The sequence below is a fragment of the Pieris napi genome, chromosome 12 (assembly GCF_905475465.1).
Source record: "Pieris napi chromosome 12, ilPieNapi1.2, whole genome shotgun sequence".
NCBI lineage: Eukaryota > Metazoa > Arthropoda > Insecta > Lepidoptera > Pieridae > Pieris > Pieris napi.
This window is the reverse complement of record NC_062245.1, coordinates 5,034,799-5,051,241: the sequence shown is the minus strand read 5'-3', so window position 1 is coordinate 5,051,241 and position 16,443 is coordinate 5,034,799. Positions and strand designations below refer to the sequence as shown.

The following is a 16,443-nucleotide window of genomic DNA, read 5'->3' as shown; positions in this document are numbered from 1 at the left end:
GGTGGTTGCCATAGCAACAAAATAAACAGTGTTTTGAAAGTCGTGCCTCATTTTTTAAGTTTTGTTTTGCTTCTTTAATATTCAAGTTATTTATATTAATTATATTTTATTTAAATCAAAATGGATTTACCTGATGAGGAAGAGGCGTTCGGCGCGGCCATCATTATTGGCTCGGAAACTACAGAAGCCGAAAGGGAATATGAAAAAGTAAATAGCATTTATTTAGTAGCAAAACACCAAATTTCCGTGTTTTTAACCGACTTTAAAAAGTGGTGCCCAATTCATTGCTCATATTTAATATATGCTATTCCCACATTTCAAAAGACCTAGAAAAAAATATTTTTATTTGAAAGTATACTCCAGGAAGTAATGATGATAATTTCTAGTTTCTGAGTTCGCTGCAATTCACAAGACTTCAAACAATTTAAGAAAAAAATTATCAATGTGAACATAACAATTCTGCTATTTTACAGGTCCTAGAACAAATGCGAGAATCGGAAGGTCTTAAGCTGTACAGCGATGTGTATACTAAGCTGTATGATTCCTACTTCAAACTCAAAGGAGAGAACACTACTCACCAGGAGAAAATTGCATATCTCATGGTATCGTATTTGTATTATTCTGCCGATCATACGAATGCACTTTAAACCTGCATTAGTTTAATACACGTAACATGTATAACAGCGATAAACAAAATATTCAAGCAATAGTGTTTATAATGTGTGCTGTTCAGAAGCGTTCCCTTAAGCGATATGCGGTTTGCTCAGGAACTGCTCGAGTCGAGCGGTCCGTGTATTGCGAATATGAATTTAGTATGGAAACTGCAGATCCCCGTGTGGCGACCGCATATTGCAGTCGGTCTTGACTGCAACATGCGGTCCGTCTATGGCCCGCTTTAGTGGCTTCAGTCATCCCTTAGGTTAGGTTTTCAATGGGCTTTCCGCCTATGTGCGAATTTAATACTCGCTCATACTATGAAGAAAAACATCGTGATAAAACCGACATGCCTAAAAAGTTGAAGGCATGTGTCAAGCAAAGAAGGCTAATCACCTACTTGCTTAATAGAAAAACAATAAATGATCACTAAACTATCACAGAAATCATAGGCCCAGACATAAAAGGTCGTAGTTGTTTTCTAAATATATTCTACTAAATCATTTTTACATTATAGCGAGCATAGTAACAGTTATTAAGCTATTGCATAGATTTTATCGCGGGCTTTGAGCGCGGCGACCGAATCAAGAAATTCCGTAACGAAAAAACCTAACACACGATGACGTAATAATATAGGTGCGACCAATACGCGTTAGAGCGGGACAGAACGCATACTGCGTATTCACATCTCTCTGACGAGATCGGTGCAGCCGGTGCGCGTTAGAGTGAGAGAGACTATATAGGCCAGTTAGTCTGAGTCTGGCAGAGTGGTAGATTGAATTAATTTATCAAAGAAAAAAAATACTACATAAATAAATAATTATAATTGCATAAGTAGAAAAAAAATTATGCAATAGCTTTACCGCGGCAGTCCCCGAGTGCCACACGTTTTTTTTTGTTTAAAGTTTGTTCTGTTTTTGAACGTGTAATAAACATGGTGAATATTGAGTCGTTCTCGAAACGAAACGAAATAGTTTAATGACAACCACAATAGATTTAATGTAAAATTTATAAAAGCTATAAATTTTTTGATCCTGGTTATTGCAGCTGTCGTTTCATTGACAAAATTGAACCGTGCGTCTCCCAACAGTGGTCTTACTCGTAGCAATACATTAGACAATAACGAAAGCTAACTTCAACTGTAATAATTACAGTTTAAATTATTTGAAACTCGCTTATTTACTTTCAGCAAATATGTTAGCAAGAGTCGTAAATCGTAGTGTTGTTTCGTAATGTAGTTAGACCTTAAAGAGTGAAAGGAAGGTGCCGCTCTTCCTTCGACCTAAATGGAGGATCCTCGACCAGTCTAAACACTGACCGGCCGACCCGAAGGCCGCAGTGGCTAACGTTGAAAAGTTGTACAATGTACATAGTCTTAGTTGGAATAACTTTATATGCGCGATTCGGTATGACGTCATCGTACTCATTGTAGGTGTCCCTAAAGGAGCGTTCAAGTATTGCGTCACGCAATTTTTGGAGATTATTGACACCCCCCCGCCCCCATGTGACGCGCCGTAACGTTTTTCTGTACCCAAGTATAGTAAAATGTTTCATGACCACCTAGTGACTCTTTATACCTAAAAGTTACCATTATGTGGTGTAAAGTACTGGAAAGTCGGAAATAATATTAATAATAACGCGTAATTCAACCCCTGCCCCGCATCGTAACGTTTTACAAAAGGACCCCCTCCCCCCCTAAATTCGTTACGTAATACTTGAACGCTCCCTAAAGGAGTAATACGGGATCTTAGTAACTCGCAAAATCTTGCCAAGAAACCTGCCTAGAGCTATAGGTACTAAAATATAATAGGTGTGCTTAAAAATAACTATTATTAAATCTTTACTTACGTTCTATTTTATCGGTAACTCATATTTAACTGTCAAAGCAACTGCTGACCTCGAACGTAGTTTTAGTACCAAATTCCAACTAATCCAAATAATTGCGAAGTAAAGTCTGTTTCACATGAATAAATCCAGTACTAAATTAATTATATATAATTAATAATTGGTTTTGGTATACAACCATTTATGATACAAAGTTTTATTGCCGCAGAAAGTAAGAATGTGGTTTGACTGTTTTTTTATTTTATTCAATAGAATTAAAGTCGAAGGTAAGAGCTAGTTCTAATAATTGATTGCAGGACAAAGTGGGCCGATACGACGGTATAATTGCTAATTATCTAAACGAAATATCGGACACAAATAAAACTGTTGATAAACTTCGAGCTGAAATTGGTATGTGCAGTTTAAATTATACAACTAATTTATCACCTGGCTTTGTTACAGTATTAACATTGAGCTAAAATTCCTCTTAATTATAGCAATTTTTTATGAAATATGAGGAGAGTTTATTTATAAAATATTTGATTTATAAAATACTTTCTCGTACAATGTTTGTTTATGCTTAATGTTTCTTAATAGAGGAAGCCCGCGCACTAGCTGACGCAATGCATGCTCGCGAGTTGAAAAGCGTAGAGACTTTGGAAACTATGAAGAAGACCATCGCTCGCTTGGAGAAGGAGCTGGATGCAAGAAAACGTGCTGGTGATGATGATGCGTAAGATACTTATTTCAACTAAATAGTGACTACTAGTTCGATGAGAAATGTATCGTTTGCATTTAAGATATTTAACAATCAGGTCGATTGCCCCAACTTATTAATGTGTTAAATTTCGTGTACCCCAGGCATCGCATCATTTCGTTGGTCCCGCCTTTCCGTAGGACGCGTTTTGGTTAAATCTCACAGATTTCCAGATTGATAAACGAGCTGGGTCTGGATATCCATAAAATCCATTCATTAAAATAGATTTTCGTTTAGTTTTTATAGTTTAATTTTTTTGTTTAATTTATTGTTATTATCTCTTCGTGTATGTTATGTTTGCCTATAAGTGCGTGCCATATTTAAAAAAAATATTGTACTTGTACCAATGTATCAGTGTGCTGAGCGTTGGAAAGCTTATATAAATAAATATATACTAGTTAATTACTACCGGCTCGGGTTGTACTAACGCAGGAAACTCAGTAGAACTAAATATTGCAAATGAGTTTAATTCATTAGTTTTTATTACGTTATATTATAATATGTAGAAGAAAAATAACTTACACAATAACTCAAATACAATAACAATACATATAAATAAATATCTCTTAAAAAACATATTCGTTTTTAAGGGGGTTTTAAAATCCGAAAGCGAAAATTCAATTGTTGTTTGACTATTGAATTGAAAATTGACTATATTCAATATTTTTATATATATATGTCCATGTCCACAAAATATATGTCCTTTTTTTAATTACACTCGGCCATAATATTAAAAATACTGACACGTTATTAATATGAATCAGTATAGTTTTCCTTAACGAAGTTGTTACCTGCGGGCATTCCCTTCTCCTAGTGACTAAACCCATTCACTTTTATAACACGCGATAAGTTCAAAAGCTCTAATCCGAGATTGCAACCCTGTTTCGTTTCAGAGGCGCCACTTCAGCCGTGAAGGAGAAAGAGAAGTTTGAGAAAGAAAAAGCGCGACTCCAGGGTGAGCTGGATGGTGCCAAACTGAGGTTGACGAATGCTCTTAACTTCATTGAAGAGCTAGAGCAAAGAAATACAGCTGCAGAGGAGAACATCTCCAAGTTGGAAGAACAACTTGAGGTACCTGACTGAAATCGAGTTTTTTCAAGCACACAAATGAGTGAATATCTGTTTGTGACGCAGGTCAGATTGAAGTCACAGAAATAAATGTAATGTATTTTATTATAATAATTTGTAATGTTAACAAAATTATTATGACAGTCGATGAGTAAACGCGTTTATCATTTGTTAGAATTCAAATATAGCTTGGCACTAAATATTTCCAAACAATATTTTGTCCGTATCCAGGAAGCTGATAACAATGCGGTGAGACAAAATCGACTGGTGGATCACTTAAAAGGTGAAAGTGAATCACTGAAATGTGAAGTGGAAAATAGAGGAAAAGAGATCTCCGGTCTTAAAGATAAAGTGAGTACTTTAATGTCTTAATTATTTTAACTATAAAACCAAGTACAACCTACAAAGCCTACTATCGCAACTGTTTGAAAGCAAGTAATTAAAAACTGAAAAATAGTAGACCTTCAATTAATACATTAATATAATTATTCCTAATTACCTAATTTATAAAAAATAATAAATTGCTTAGTGTAACATTTTATAACGAAGTGATAAGACATACACAACTTTAACAGTTGGTAACTACTGTTATAAATCTACTAAACCATACTTTCTGCTGAAAGTATGGTTTAGTAGATAAGAAGGCATGAAAATGGACTGCGGAAATTATTCGTTTTTTAATTTTTCAGTTGTCTAAAGCAGAAAAAACAATCAATCGTCGAGATAAACAACTGAAGGATATGACGCGTAAATTAGAATTAGCCCAACAAGAGCAAGAAGCAGCTTCAAATAAGGCAGCTCAGTTGAGAGAGCAACTTGATTTTACAAATGCCGAGTTTGATAAAACAAAACAGATTCTAACTAACACTGCTAAGGAACTTAAGGTTAGTGTAAAAGACTTATCATATACCAATGTTTCAAAAATATTTCCTTTGGAACCAGAGGATACCTTTATAATAGATAGATTCATGAAAAGTATAAAGCTAAGAGAAAAAATCCGCTCCTAGCAAATAAACAAATGATCACCTCGAATGATGAGAATAATTTATAAAATTAAACTATTTATTTAAAAAACAGTGGTTTTACTATCTTGTACAAATCATACAGAATGCGACAGATGATGGCAACCGTCTCCGAAACGAAGTGTCAAAACTAACAAAGCAAAGTGTTCAGCAAACAAAGAAATATCAACTCCTAGAACAAGCTAAAGCTGGCGTCGAAGGCGATCGGTAATACTGTTACTTTAACTTAACTACATTAGTACATGTAGACTTTTTATGTGATGTCGTCTTCGTAGAACTATTTGCTATATTATGTGTATCTAAATCCATAAAACTTATTTAAGCATCAATCAATCAATGAAAACTATTTTTGTGTTAATTTTTAGCAATAAGTTTTCCATTATTATTCATATTACGGGGAATGCTTGTTGCATTCCTTGAATTCTTGCTAATGTTCTGGTATCTGGCAATGATGATAAATTTTCGTTTATAGTGAGAATCTAAGACAGCAAGTGAGCGTAATGGAAAGAGAAATAATGCTAAACAAGAAACAAGCTGAAGCTGACCGGAGGGAGATTGAGAATTTAAACAGAGAGAAAGAGATATTTAATAAAAATATGCAGAAGATTCAGAGTGAGAATATTTATCAATATATAATATAGTATTTAAAACTGAAGACACAATGTAGTCTTGAACACTGTCACACTTGAACTTATATTTTTTTTTTTAATTTACAAAATATTTACTGTTAATCTTAATTGATGAGAAGTATGAAAAGAGATACAAAGTTTAGTAACGGAAACAAGAGTAGACTTCTTGCAAAAAAAATATTTAATTTACGGCAAAATCAAGTTGTTAATTTAAAAGAAAAACCCTACGCCTATAATTTGAATAAATTAGAAATGAACTTAGGTATTGGAGCAAGAAAAAATAGCCACATTTATATACACATTAAAAATTTAAGGTTCATTTTAATATTTCAAAACTGCATTTTCTTAAATGATTTTAGACGAAGCCATGGAGAATCTGCTAGTCATAAGCCGACAAGAACAGCGAAGGAAGCAGCTGGAACACGAGTTGGAAGTCAGCGCATCGCAGCTTAATAAGCAACGGCTCGTAATACGACAGCTGGAGAAGGATAAAGACAGGTAGATAAACTTTAACTTATGCTTTGGTACAATACCCAAACAAATGTGGCGCAAATTTTACTTGAAACACCCAAAATATTTGTTTTTGTAAAGATTTAAAAAAAGTTTCGACATATTGGCAAAATATCGCGATAAATATCGAGCGTGTAGCATTCGCCATTAGGTGATATGACAATAAGTGGAAAAAACTAAAGGGCTCATTTGTTCAGTGCACTCATTTTGGCTTCAAGTGTGCGATGATTGCTAACATTTAGTTCACGCTTCTAATTATTTACTAAAATATATATGTATGTAACTAATGTTAGGTTACCCAACTCTCCAACATATTTGTTTTTGTAAATGTTATAAGGAACATAAATATTAGTTTTATACATAACACAATTTTAGAGTGTTAAATCTTTGATGATAAATGATTTTTGTACTTACAAAACTATGGAATACCTCAATTTAGACGTCTTTTCAAACATCATGGCACAGCGTGTTTTTAATTTAAATAAAAAGTGACGTTTAATAATTAGAATAAAGTTATTTACCAACATTTAGATATTCGTGCGATGGTGGTACTATATTTTTTTATTTTCAGAATGCTTGAAGAAACTATTGCCTTGAATGAAAGAATTGATGAAATTTCAGGTAAAATTTGGCCATAATCAATATTGTAACTTCATTAAAAAACATTTTGCGAGTAATACTATGTATATGTTTTTAAATGAGGTTCATAAATGTGAAAGTGTAAAAGTGTTGTAGTCAATAGTGCAAAGGAATTGAATTTGATATTTTAACAAGTTGGATCCAGTCCTGAATGCAAATTAAATAACCAATATATTTTTTAGAGGAGGTACGACTCCGCACAGCAGATATATTGGATCTTAAAAAAGCACTTCGAGATGAAACCATAAAGGGTCGAAAACTCTCTGTAGCCCTTGATGCAACCAGAGCTGAGAGGAACATGTTGCATAAGAATTATACAGAGGCACAGGATGAGATTCAGGATTTAAAGCAAAAACTTAAGGTATTGGTTTTTTGTAGGCGTCGCGAGAATTTGTAGAGTTTTATCCCTTATTTCGTGTAAAGGAACCATCTGGGATATCCACAACTATCCCATAGTTGTGGATATCCCAGATTATTATTACTAGTTATTATTATTACTAGTACGGAACGATAAAGCTACTAAATCGGACTAGGCTACCCAATTTTTTCTACAAACTAGTAAATATATAAGAGCAGTGTTGAGTGAGACTTTTAGGCCTGGTTCGATCCCCGGCTGTTTACCGACTTTGTGTTACCGCATACAACACTCGCTCGTGAAGGAAAATATCGTGTGAAAGCCGGCATACCTCAGTCGATGGCGTGTGTCAGGCACAAAAGGCTGATCACCTACTTGTTTATTAAGAAAAAACTTTAGAGGTGTCAAGGGACACCCGGTTGGAACGAAATTCCTTTCGATTAATTTATATGTTAATTGGTATCATAACAGTGTGATAGATTTTCTCGACACCAATCTTACGACGAAAAAAAAGCCAACATCACGAGGTGTTCCCAGGCGGTCACCCATCCAAGTACTGACCTCGCCCGACGTTGTTTAACTTCGGTGATCGGACGTGAACCGGTGTATTCAACGTGGTATGGACGTTGGCGATAGTTCGATCGAAAATGTAAAATATAACAACTATAGCAAAAAGTGTCGTTACAACTTTTGGTCTAAATTTATTCCGTCTAGCCCCCTTTCGCAACGCTCGATAACTTCGTTCCAACAAGACTAATTTAGTTAAGTGATTCCAAAAATAATTTTCATTTCTTATCCCTACAAAAAAAAGCCAACATCACGAGGTGTTCTCAGGCGGTCACCCATCCAAGTACTGACCTCGCCCGACATTGCTTAACTTCGGTGATCGGACGAGAACCGGTGTATTACAATAGCAAATAGCAAAAAAGTGTCGTGACAACTTTTCGTAAGAATTTTTTCCGTCTAGCCCCCTTTCACAACGCGCGATAAGGAACTTCGTTCCAAAAACAAATGATCACGAAAAAATACAGAAATCTGAGGCCTAATCTTAGACCTAGAAGGTTATAGCGCCACTGGCTATTTAAAAATAATTATAAAACTATCAAACTTCATTACTGTTGCCACTGCCATGTCATCACTATATCGGAACAAAAATTCTGTATCCCAGAATTGTAAGTCAATAAAATAAAAAAAATATTGGATTCACATAGAAAGAAGCGAAAGTTCTTCTGTATTATGTTATAATGTTTTTCAGATGTTAGCTTACCAAATTGAACAGCTAAAAGAGGACATAAGCGGCAAAGAAAGTGGTCTTAAATCATGTGAAGGGACTCTAGTGAAGTGTAATAAGAAGAATGATCAGTTGAGGGCTGAGGTGCAGGCAGGACTCGTTAAATTATCGGAGGCGAAAGCAGAAATCACTGCCTCAAGACAGGAAGAAGCTAGACTTAATAGAATCTTACAGGTCAGTAGCAATAATACAATATCATAAAGAAGGGTAAACTATTTTAAGTATTATTTGTATCTTAAAGCAGAATAGAAGGAAAGGTCAATTAAATATTTAAAAAACGAATCCTTAATGACAACTCTTGTAAGAAACTGTGGGAAGTAATTTATTTTTATGTATTTATATAATAACACTTGTTTTAATTAGTGGAAAATAGAGGAAATAATATTAGGAATACTAATAAATGTTTGCATATTCTATTAATATAACTAATTACGTACGTCCTACTAATGATTGTAGGAAAACGCCTATTAAGTGGAATAAAATATGTTTTAATCTATTAATTTCTTAGTAATTAGGTCTAACATTCACAATTTTAATACCATATTTAAAAATGTTGTTATTTATTATAAAACAACATACACACAATCTCTTTATACGCAGTATTACGAAGAGGGCTTTACCAGAGATAGTTAAGTTTCAATCAACCATATACGTAAACAAATAAATACATATAGGATAGTGGAATGCTATAAATAAATAGTAGAACACAACGGGAAGAACCCGACAATTTTTAGGGAAATCCCAAATTTCCCATTGTACCGATGCATTAAATTAATGCATTGTCACAATATGACACATTTATTGAAGGTCAGTAATTTCGAACCTACGCGAATGCAAAAGTACTTCCGCGATATTGATGTTTTGTAGGACTCATAAAGATCTTTTCGAAGAATTTCGTTACTTCGTAATCATTTGTTTAACAAGGGGTTTTTACACCAATTTAAACTATCGAAGTCTTTCCTGTAAGTATTTGAGTGGTTCTTTATAATTTAAATACCTACTTCTATGTATATTCAAAACTCTATCTGAATACTTCATTTATAAGCATCTTTCTGTAGAAAGGTAGATTGCTGGCTTTACTTTTAAATTAGTGTCAACATTTATTGATGAAAAGGTGAAAGGTTGTGTTTTGCACAAATGAATACAAAAACATCAGATATGAAAACAATGTAATGAATATTGCTAAATTGATTGGAATTTAGTAGTTTCAGTTTATTGGATTTATGTATTTTTTATTTATTTAAAAGTATGACCATAACCTCTAAATTTGTAAGCACTATATACTTTAAGACCCTCTAAAAAGTATACAGTTTTAAAAATAAATACCAAACAAAACATTATAATATTATGATAATTAAATTGTTACTGTTTTGGTATATGTGTATTGGTAGTATTGGTTTCAAAGAATAACAACTTATATAATTCTATACAGGAAAGTGACACAGCCCGTGCAAAACTGATGAAGGAGCTAGAAGGTCTTGTCAATGAGAGAGACGTGGTCGGAGCTCAACTGGTTCGGAGAAACGATGAAATATCACTACTTTACGAAAAGATACGGATTTTGGAAGTTACTTTACATAGAGGTTCGTGTAGACTTGACATAAATATTTATATGTACGATGTATCTTTCTCTTGAAAGAAGCCAGGAAGATCCCTTTGGTGACCCGATGGATGGACGTCAAACCAAGACCTGGTTCGAATGCACTATCGGGCCTGACTTTTGTGTATTTCACCAAAATCTGATAAAAAAGTTTTAATAAACACACTTATAGAGGAAAGTCATATATGAGAAATTCAGTAAGAGAATGAGCCGTGAAAACTAAAGAAATGAAATTAATATCGTCGTATATTGTCGAAAGTCATTAATAAAGGAATAGGAATAAGGAATATTTCCAGGAATAATACTAATGTGTGAAAGGGAGCTTTCAAGTATTACGTAACAAGTTTTTCCTTTTGTAAAACGTTACGATGCGGGGCGGGGATTGAATTACGCGTTTTTGTTAATATTATTTTCGACTTACACGACATAATAGTAACTAAAGAGTCACTAGGTGGTCACAAAACGTTTTACTATACTCGAGTACATTACTGTACTTGGGTACTGAAAAACGTTACGGCGAGTTACATGGGGGGGGGGGGTCAATAATCTCCAAAAATTGCGTTACGTAATACTTGAACACTCCCAAACTCATATGGTGGTATTTTATAGGCGAGCGTCAATATGAGCAAAGGGTTGAAGATATTCGCCTTTTACGTCTGGAGATAATTCGCCTTCGCAAAGAGAAAAACCTCCTCTCAAAGGGCATTGAAAATATGACGGATTTGAGGCTAGAGGTGAGATTTTATCTTTATATCGACATTGTTTAAGTATTTATTTGAAATAGCATAGCCTTCCAAGTTGAAATTACTGAATTATAGTGTTTTATTATGTACTTGATTCTGTAAATAATTGTTGAGACATTGTTTCGTTAAATAATTTTAATACAGCACAGATTATTGTTTATATATTTTGTTTTAGGGATTTCCATATTTTCTCACGAAAATTACTCTAAGTAGAAAACTCCAGATTTCTCTTTGATTTTATTATGTACTGCTTTTTTTAAGTTGCCGTTTTATCTTAGCAAGTATATACTACTGAATGTAAGTGTAAAAATAAATTTAAGAATATACCTTATAAAATAGTAGTGTTTACCTAAATAATGAAACAAATATATTGCCATCTATTTTATTGCTAAACTTTATACTGCATAACGATATGGCAATACCACAACACGTTATAAAAATTAAACAATAATTTCTGCGAGTCGTAGCTTATACCATTCCTATATATGTCAGGTTTTCAATTTGGAACGTGAGCTCGGTCGTGAAAGGTTGCGAGTTCGAGCTCTCGAAGAAGCATTGGAGACTCCGCTCAATGTCCATCGGTGGAGGAAACTGCAAGGCACAGATCCAGAGAGCGTTCATCTCACTCAAAAACTTAGGCTTACACAGAAGTCAGTTTAACAGGCTTTTCTTTCTTAGGATTATTGCACTGTACCTTCTCTGTAACTTCCAATAGTGATCTTTTGTACACAATTTTGATAGTGGTTACAATGTCTGCTGCTCTGATGTCACAGCTGTGAAAATTTTGGATCTCTATCACTATTAGGAGTTTCAGAGTATCGGAGCTATTATATGTAATGCTTCTCTGGCCAAATAGTAATGATAATATTTTTTTTATCAAATATCCTGGTAAGTAGTATTTATTAATAGCATTGTAATTTGTTTGTCGGATATGGTAGGTTTAGTTCTCGACAAAACAGTCATTGTTTCCAATTTTAAGGTAATCACTTATTTACTTGTAAAAAGATTCACAAAGAGGGTGTCATGGTGTATTTGTTGCATTGCGACTTGTGGGACACACAAAGCTTAATATAAAATAACATTTTCTATATAAGCCCTTTAACAATTACTGTTTCTCCTAGCATTGGAAGTCATCAGATATTTCATATGGCTGAGGATAATAGTTCGCTAGTCTGCGAGAGCATACCGATATTGTTTGACTGTATATTATCTACTATGTAGGAAGGTGTTGGCTCAAAGTGAAATGCTGGTGGCCAAGGACCGTGAGCTGAAGGAGACAAGGAATTTGTATGGTGCCGTTAAAGACATGCTGGCATTACAACCTAGCCCTGAAATACAGGTATAATATATATGAAAGTTGAATTTTGTTTTCAGCCGACTTTTTATTTCATGTTTGTAATGTATAATATGCTATATACAAAAGAACTTTGCATATAAAGTGTAATTTATTAGCCGCATGACACACGCCTACCATTGTATTTATTTTTATGGAATTACTGCAATAGAACAATTTTTGTATGAAAAACTTCACTACGCAACGGAAATACTTACGGCATTTTTACCATCCGTATCACCTCGACGTCCGTCGTTCCACAACTGAGCGTTTTCTAAGGCAATTTTTGCCGCGCATCACCACTATGTGGAACCAGCTGCCCACAGAAGTATTTCCGAACCAATTCGACTTAGGGTCCTTCAAGAAAAGAGCGTACCAATTCTTGAAAGGCCGGCAACGCACTTGCGAGCCTTCTGGCATTGTGAGTGTCCATAGGCGGCGGTATCACTTAACATCAGGTGAGCCCCCTGCCCGTTTGCCTCCTATTACATAAAAAAAAATTTGGAACTAAACGAAAGCGAACTGAAAATCTTTGCATTTGTACTGACAGACGTCGACGTGCGACTAGTTGACTGTGAATTGTTCTTGTACTAAGCGTTTTCGGGCTCTTATTTACTCACTTAACTCTTTATCTTACGTCTTACACTAAGTTTAAAAGATTACAGTTTAGTTTAAACATTATACATACATTCACAGCAAACCTTGAATAGAACGCAGCGCGCCTTAGCTCAACGGACTTCCAAAATGAAGTGCCTTATAGCGGGTAAGTCTTTACTGTTAGTCACTTTAATTCACAATAAATATATGAACAAATTGATATCACTACACGGAAGGATTTTTTAATAAAGTCTGAGAAAAATGCTTACAAGTCGAAGTTGGCTAGAATTATTTTTCCTTGATTTCATCAGGTCAGTAAAGTACGGTCAAAAGTATTAATTTTTGGACAAAAATAACGAAAAACGACAATTGTAGTTTCTTTAGGCTCAATATGAAGCCTGATGTCCTTCAGAAAATCAATTTAATTATTTACTCTATTCAGTGGCGGTTGTTGTAGATATGTTCAACTATATGTTACATGAAACACTTTGTTTGAAGCTAGGTGTCAACTGGCTTTAATCGTTTAATACATGAGCTTATAACTAACATAAAATTAGGCGATACTGGATTTAAAAGTTATATTGGACCTATTTCTTCGATATATATGACAATTTGTGAGTGTGGGGAAAACTAAAGGGCTCATCTTGGCTTCAAATGTGCTATGATTGCTAACATATTTACGCTTATAATTATTTACTATAAATATATATGTAACTTAACTAATGTTAGGATACATAAGGCTTCAAAATTTTAAATATTTAGAACTAAGTATGCGTGAGAAACAAGTAGCAGACCTACGTTTAGAACTGGACAAAGTGAATGAAGATTTGAATAACTTCAAGCAAAAGTACTACGAAATGAAAAGGGCGTTAGATGCTGATGAAGCGAGGCGACTCAGAGTTCCAACACCAGCCACACCTGTCTGAAGGGGGTTCAGCTTTTTCTTGTATCATATATATTGGTTGCCTTGAGCGTTACGATATTAATTTATTTTGAACGTACTAATAAGTAATTTTGGGAATATTTTTTTATAGCTACTGTTACTTTTTATACTATATTTTAATCACTAGCCAGCCATAAACAGTTTATTTTTACTATATTTTGTTTATACAATTTGTTATGATAAATTGTAGTAATTAGTAATCTTTAGTAAAAAGGGTATGTGCAATACAAAAAAATATACCGTTTAGAATCGAATGCCATAGATCAAATGAATTTTAAGGGAGAGAACTAAAAGACTACTTTAAACTTTGTGGGCACAAGCATATATTTTTATATTAAGAACCGATGTGTGCCAATCGACTTTTTGATCTCTATTTACAAGACTGTATTTTGTCCAGCTGCATAAGGCCACACATTATGTCTTACATAATGATATGTATATTATTTGACTGTGAAGTACTTGACTTATTTTTGTAAATATTTTGTACTGTATACGGGTAAAGAAATAAAACACAGTGATCATTAATCCGAAAACAATAGTTTTATTTAAGAACTTTTTCACTTTCTCATAAAATATACACATTGTTTTTGTCATTAAACTAAACTGTAAGTAAATACTAATTTTAAATACCAATTTCTCGGATCCACAAGAGATTTTGGCCCTTACGGTCGTATGGTGTTCGCTCATGTACAAATACTTAACGCTATTTAGAAAAAAAAAAGTCAAAAATCAAAAGCATTTTTGTACATTCTCAAAATAAAAACAAGAAAATCCTGTTTTAAGTGTGATGATAATCTACAGTCGTTTGTCTTAAAAATAATACGAATGCATGCGGTACCGAGTAGCGAATACAAATGCTATCAAATGCTTTACCAAGCTTACTCTGCCGCACTGCCGAGGCCACACTTCAACATTTAAGATTCCTTGCGACTTAACAAAAAATCAAAGTGATCCAACATTTTAAATGTTTACCAATCGCCATAAAATTTGTTTTAAATCTGCCAAATGCAATATCATCCGAGCACTACTCAATGTACATAAAACAAGTTACATGACGTTAAAAATGTTATCGTTGTGAAAAGTCAGTGTCGGCCTCTGCAGTCGCGAACGCATTCAAATACACAGAGCATTCAAATTATATTCGAAAAGAAACTAATCGTACACAGCTCCGTGGGGCCCCTGAAGCCTAAGCCCAACCGACGACACAAAAGCTCCAAACTCAAATCTCAAGACTCGGAGCCCCTACACTAGTCTCGGAATATCCGTAAATTTTAACCCCGAAATGTACATTTAACATTAATAGTTTTTCAATAATCGGGTCGGCGAAATGTCTTTCCGAGCGGGGGACACCAAACATGCAAACACAGGGGCCTCGGGGCCTCGGGCTAGAGTCCGGCCCGCGATACATTCTGCACTTAACTAACCTACACGTAGAGCACACGTCATTCACTCAGTGTCCCGCGTGTGTCGCTTACATTAAGGGAGGGGTATGAGGGTGAATAAAACTATTGTTTGTATGTTGGTGCGGTACTGCAACGTACGGCGCCTAGTGCACGTCAGAACTTTCCTGCTTCATCTGGTGGTTCGCCGGGTCAGAGGTGTTTATTGGCGGCTGAAAAAATTATTTATGATTACTCATTTGTAAGCTACATTAAGATTATACTACTTATTGTATCTACAAGCTAAAGTTTAAGGCCCTTCATTAACTCTAGAGCATTTTTAAATTGGGATGATCATTTCTTTTTATGTATATTTCAATTTAATTAATTTTCATTTTATTTCATTATATCTTTCTCATACGCGTAACAAATACACTGTAAATAACCGTTATCTAGGGCAAAGTGTTCACCGATAACATAGGGGCGAGTGTCTTCTACAAATTGTATATAATATTATTATTATCTTTCTATTAATATTATTTATTTAGTCTAGAATTTGTGTCAATATCAACAAAAAGCCGTAAACTACACTAGCAAACAGATGAACAGCCTGCCGTCCTAGTATAGTCATTCTATATAGTACATTTTAGTACTTACCAGCGTAATGGGCGGCTGCGGATTGGAGGGCTGCGGCGCGGGTTGCGGCGGCAGCGCGGGCGGGTCGTGCACCGCCGTGGTGGAGTGCGCGGCCTGAGTGCCTCCGTAGTAGCCGCCGTTCATGCCCTCGCTGTACGGGGTAGGAGCCGTCCCGCCTCCGCCCGACCCTACGCCGACGCCCACGGGTACGCCTACGCCCACGCCGCCGCTGCCCGCCAGGAAGTAGTCCTGTAATGTCAGATACAGTGTTTAAATATAAATTATAGAAAATATTTTGTCAGACTACCTAAATCACACTTCATCCTTCTTAGGCAATTCATTTACGATCTCCGCCATCAAGTTGTGGAATACGCTGCCTGACTCCGTACGATTGGCTACCTCTCTATCATCTTTTAAAACTCTTCTGTATAAACATTTCTTAACCTTATCCTATCCTCATCAA

General features: G+C 34.9%; 2 protein-coding genes and 1 non-coding gene across 4 annotated transcripts in view; 1 reads left to right on the top strand and 2 right to left on the bottom strand.

Moving 5' to 3' along the window:
* Positions 1-37: 37 nt before the first annotated feature.
* On the top strand, positions 38-15,032 carry LOC125054264 (cilia- and flagella-associated protein 58-like). Its single transcript, XM_047656014.1, has 19 exons — positions 38-207; positions 474-602; positions 2,796-2,889; positions 3,076-3,211; positions 4,129-4,306; positions 4,535-4,654; positions 4,993-5,187; positions 5,411-5,532; positions 5,798-5,937; positions 6,314-6,452; positions 7,036-7,085; positions 7,286-7,464; positions 8,714-8,923; positions 10,182-10,332; positions 10,959-11,083; positions 11,585-11,742; positions 12,314-12,431; positions 13,122-13,188; positions 13,785-15,032. Exons 1-19 carry the CDS (start codon positions 121-123, stop codon positions 13,946-13,948), a joined length of 2,562 nt encoding a protein of 853 aa, XP_047511970.1. The 5' UTR covers positions 38-120; the 3' UTR covers positions 13,949-15,032.
* Positions 7,971-8,089, bottom strand: LOC125054950. Its single transcript, XR_007117800.1, has one exon. It is a non-coding gene; the product is annotated as a 5S ribosomal RNA (ribosomal RNA).
* Positions 14,484-16,443, bottom strand: part of LOC125054265 (C-terminal-binding protein) — a 57,131-nt gene continuing 55,171 nt past the window's right edge. For both annotated transcript variants that reach the window (XM_047656015.1, XM_047656016.1), the window contains exons 12-13: positions 16,002-16,229; positions 14,484-15,577 (exon numbers count right to left, since the gene is read on the bottom strand). In XM_047656015.1, the coding sequence (XP_047511971.1) occupies positions 15,512-15,577; positions 16,002-16,229 (294 nt within the window). In that variant the 3' untranslated portion in view covers positions 14,484-15,511. The remainder of the gene's footprint in view (positions 15,578-16,001; positions 16,230-16,443) is intronic.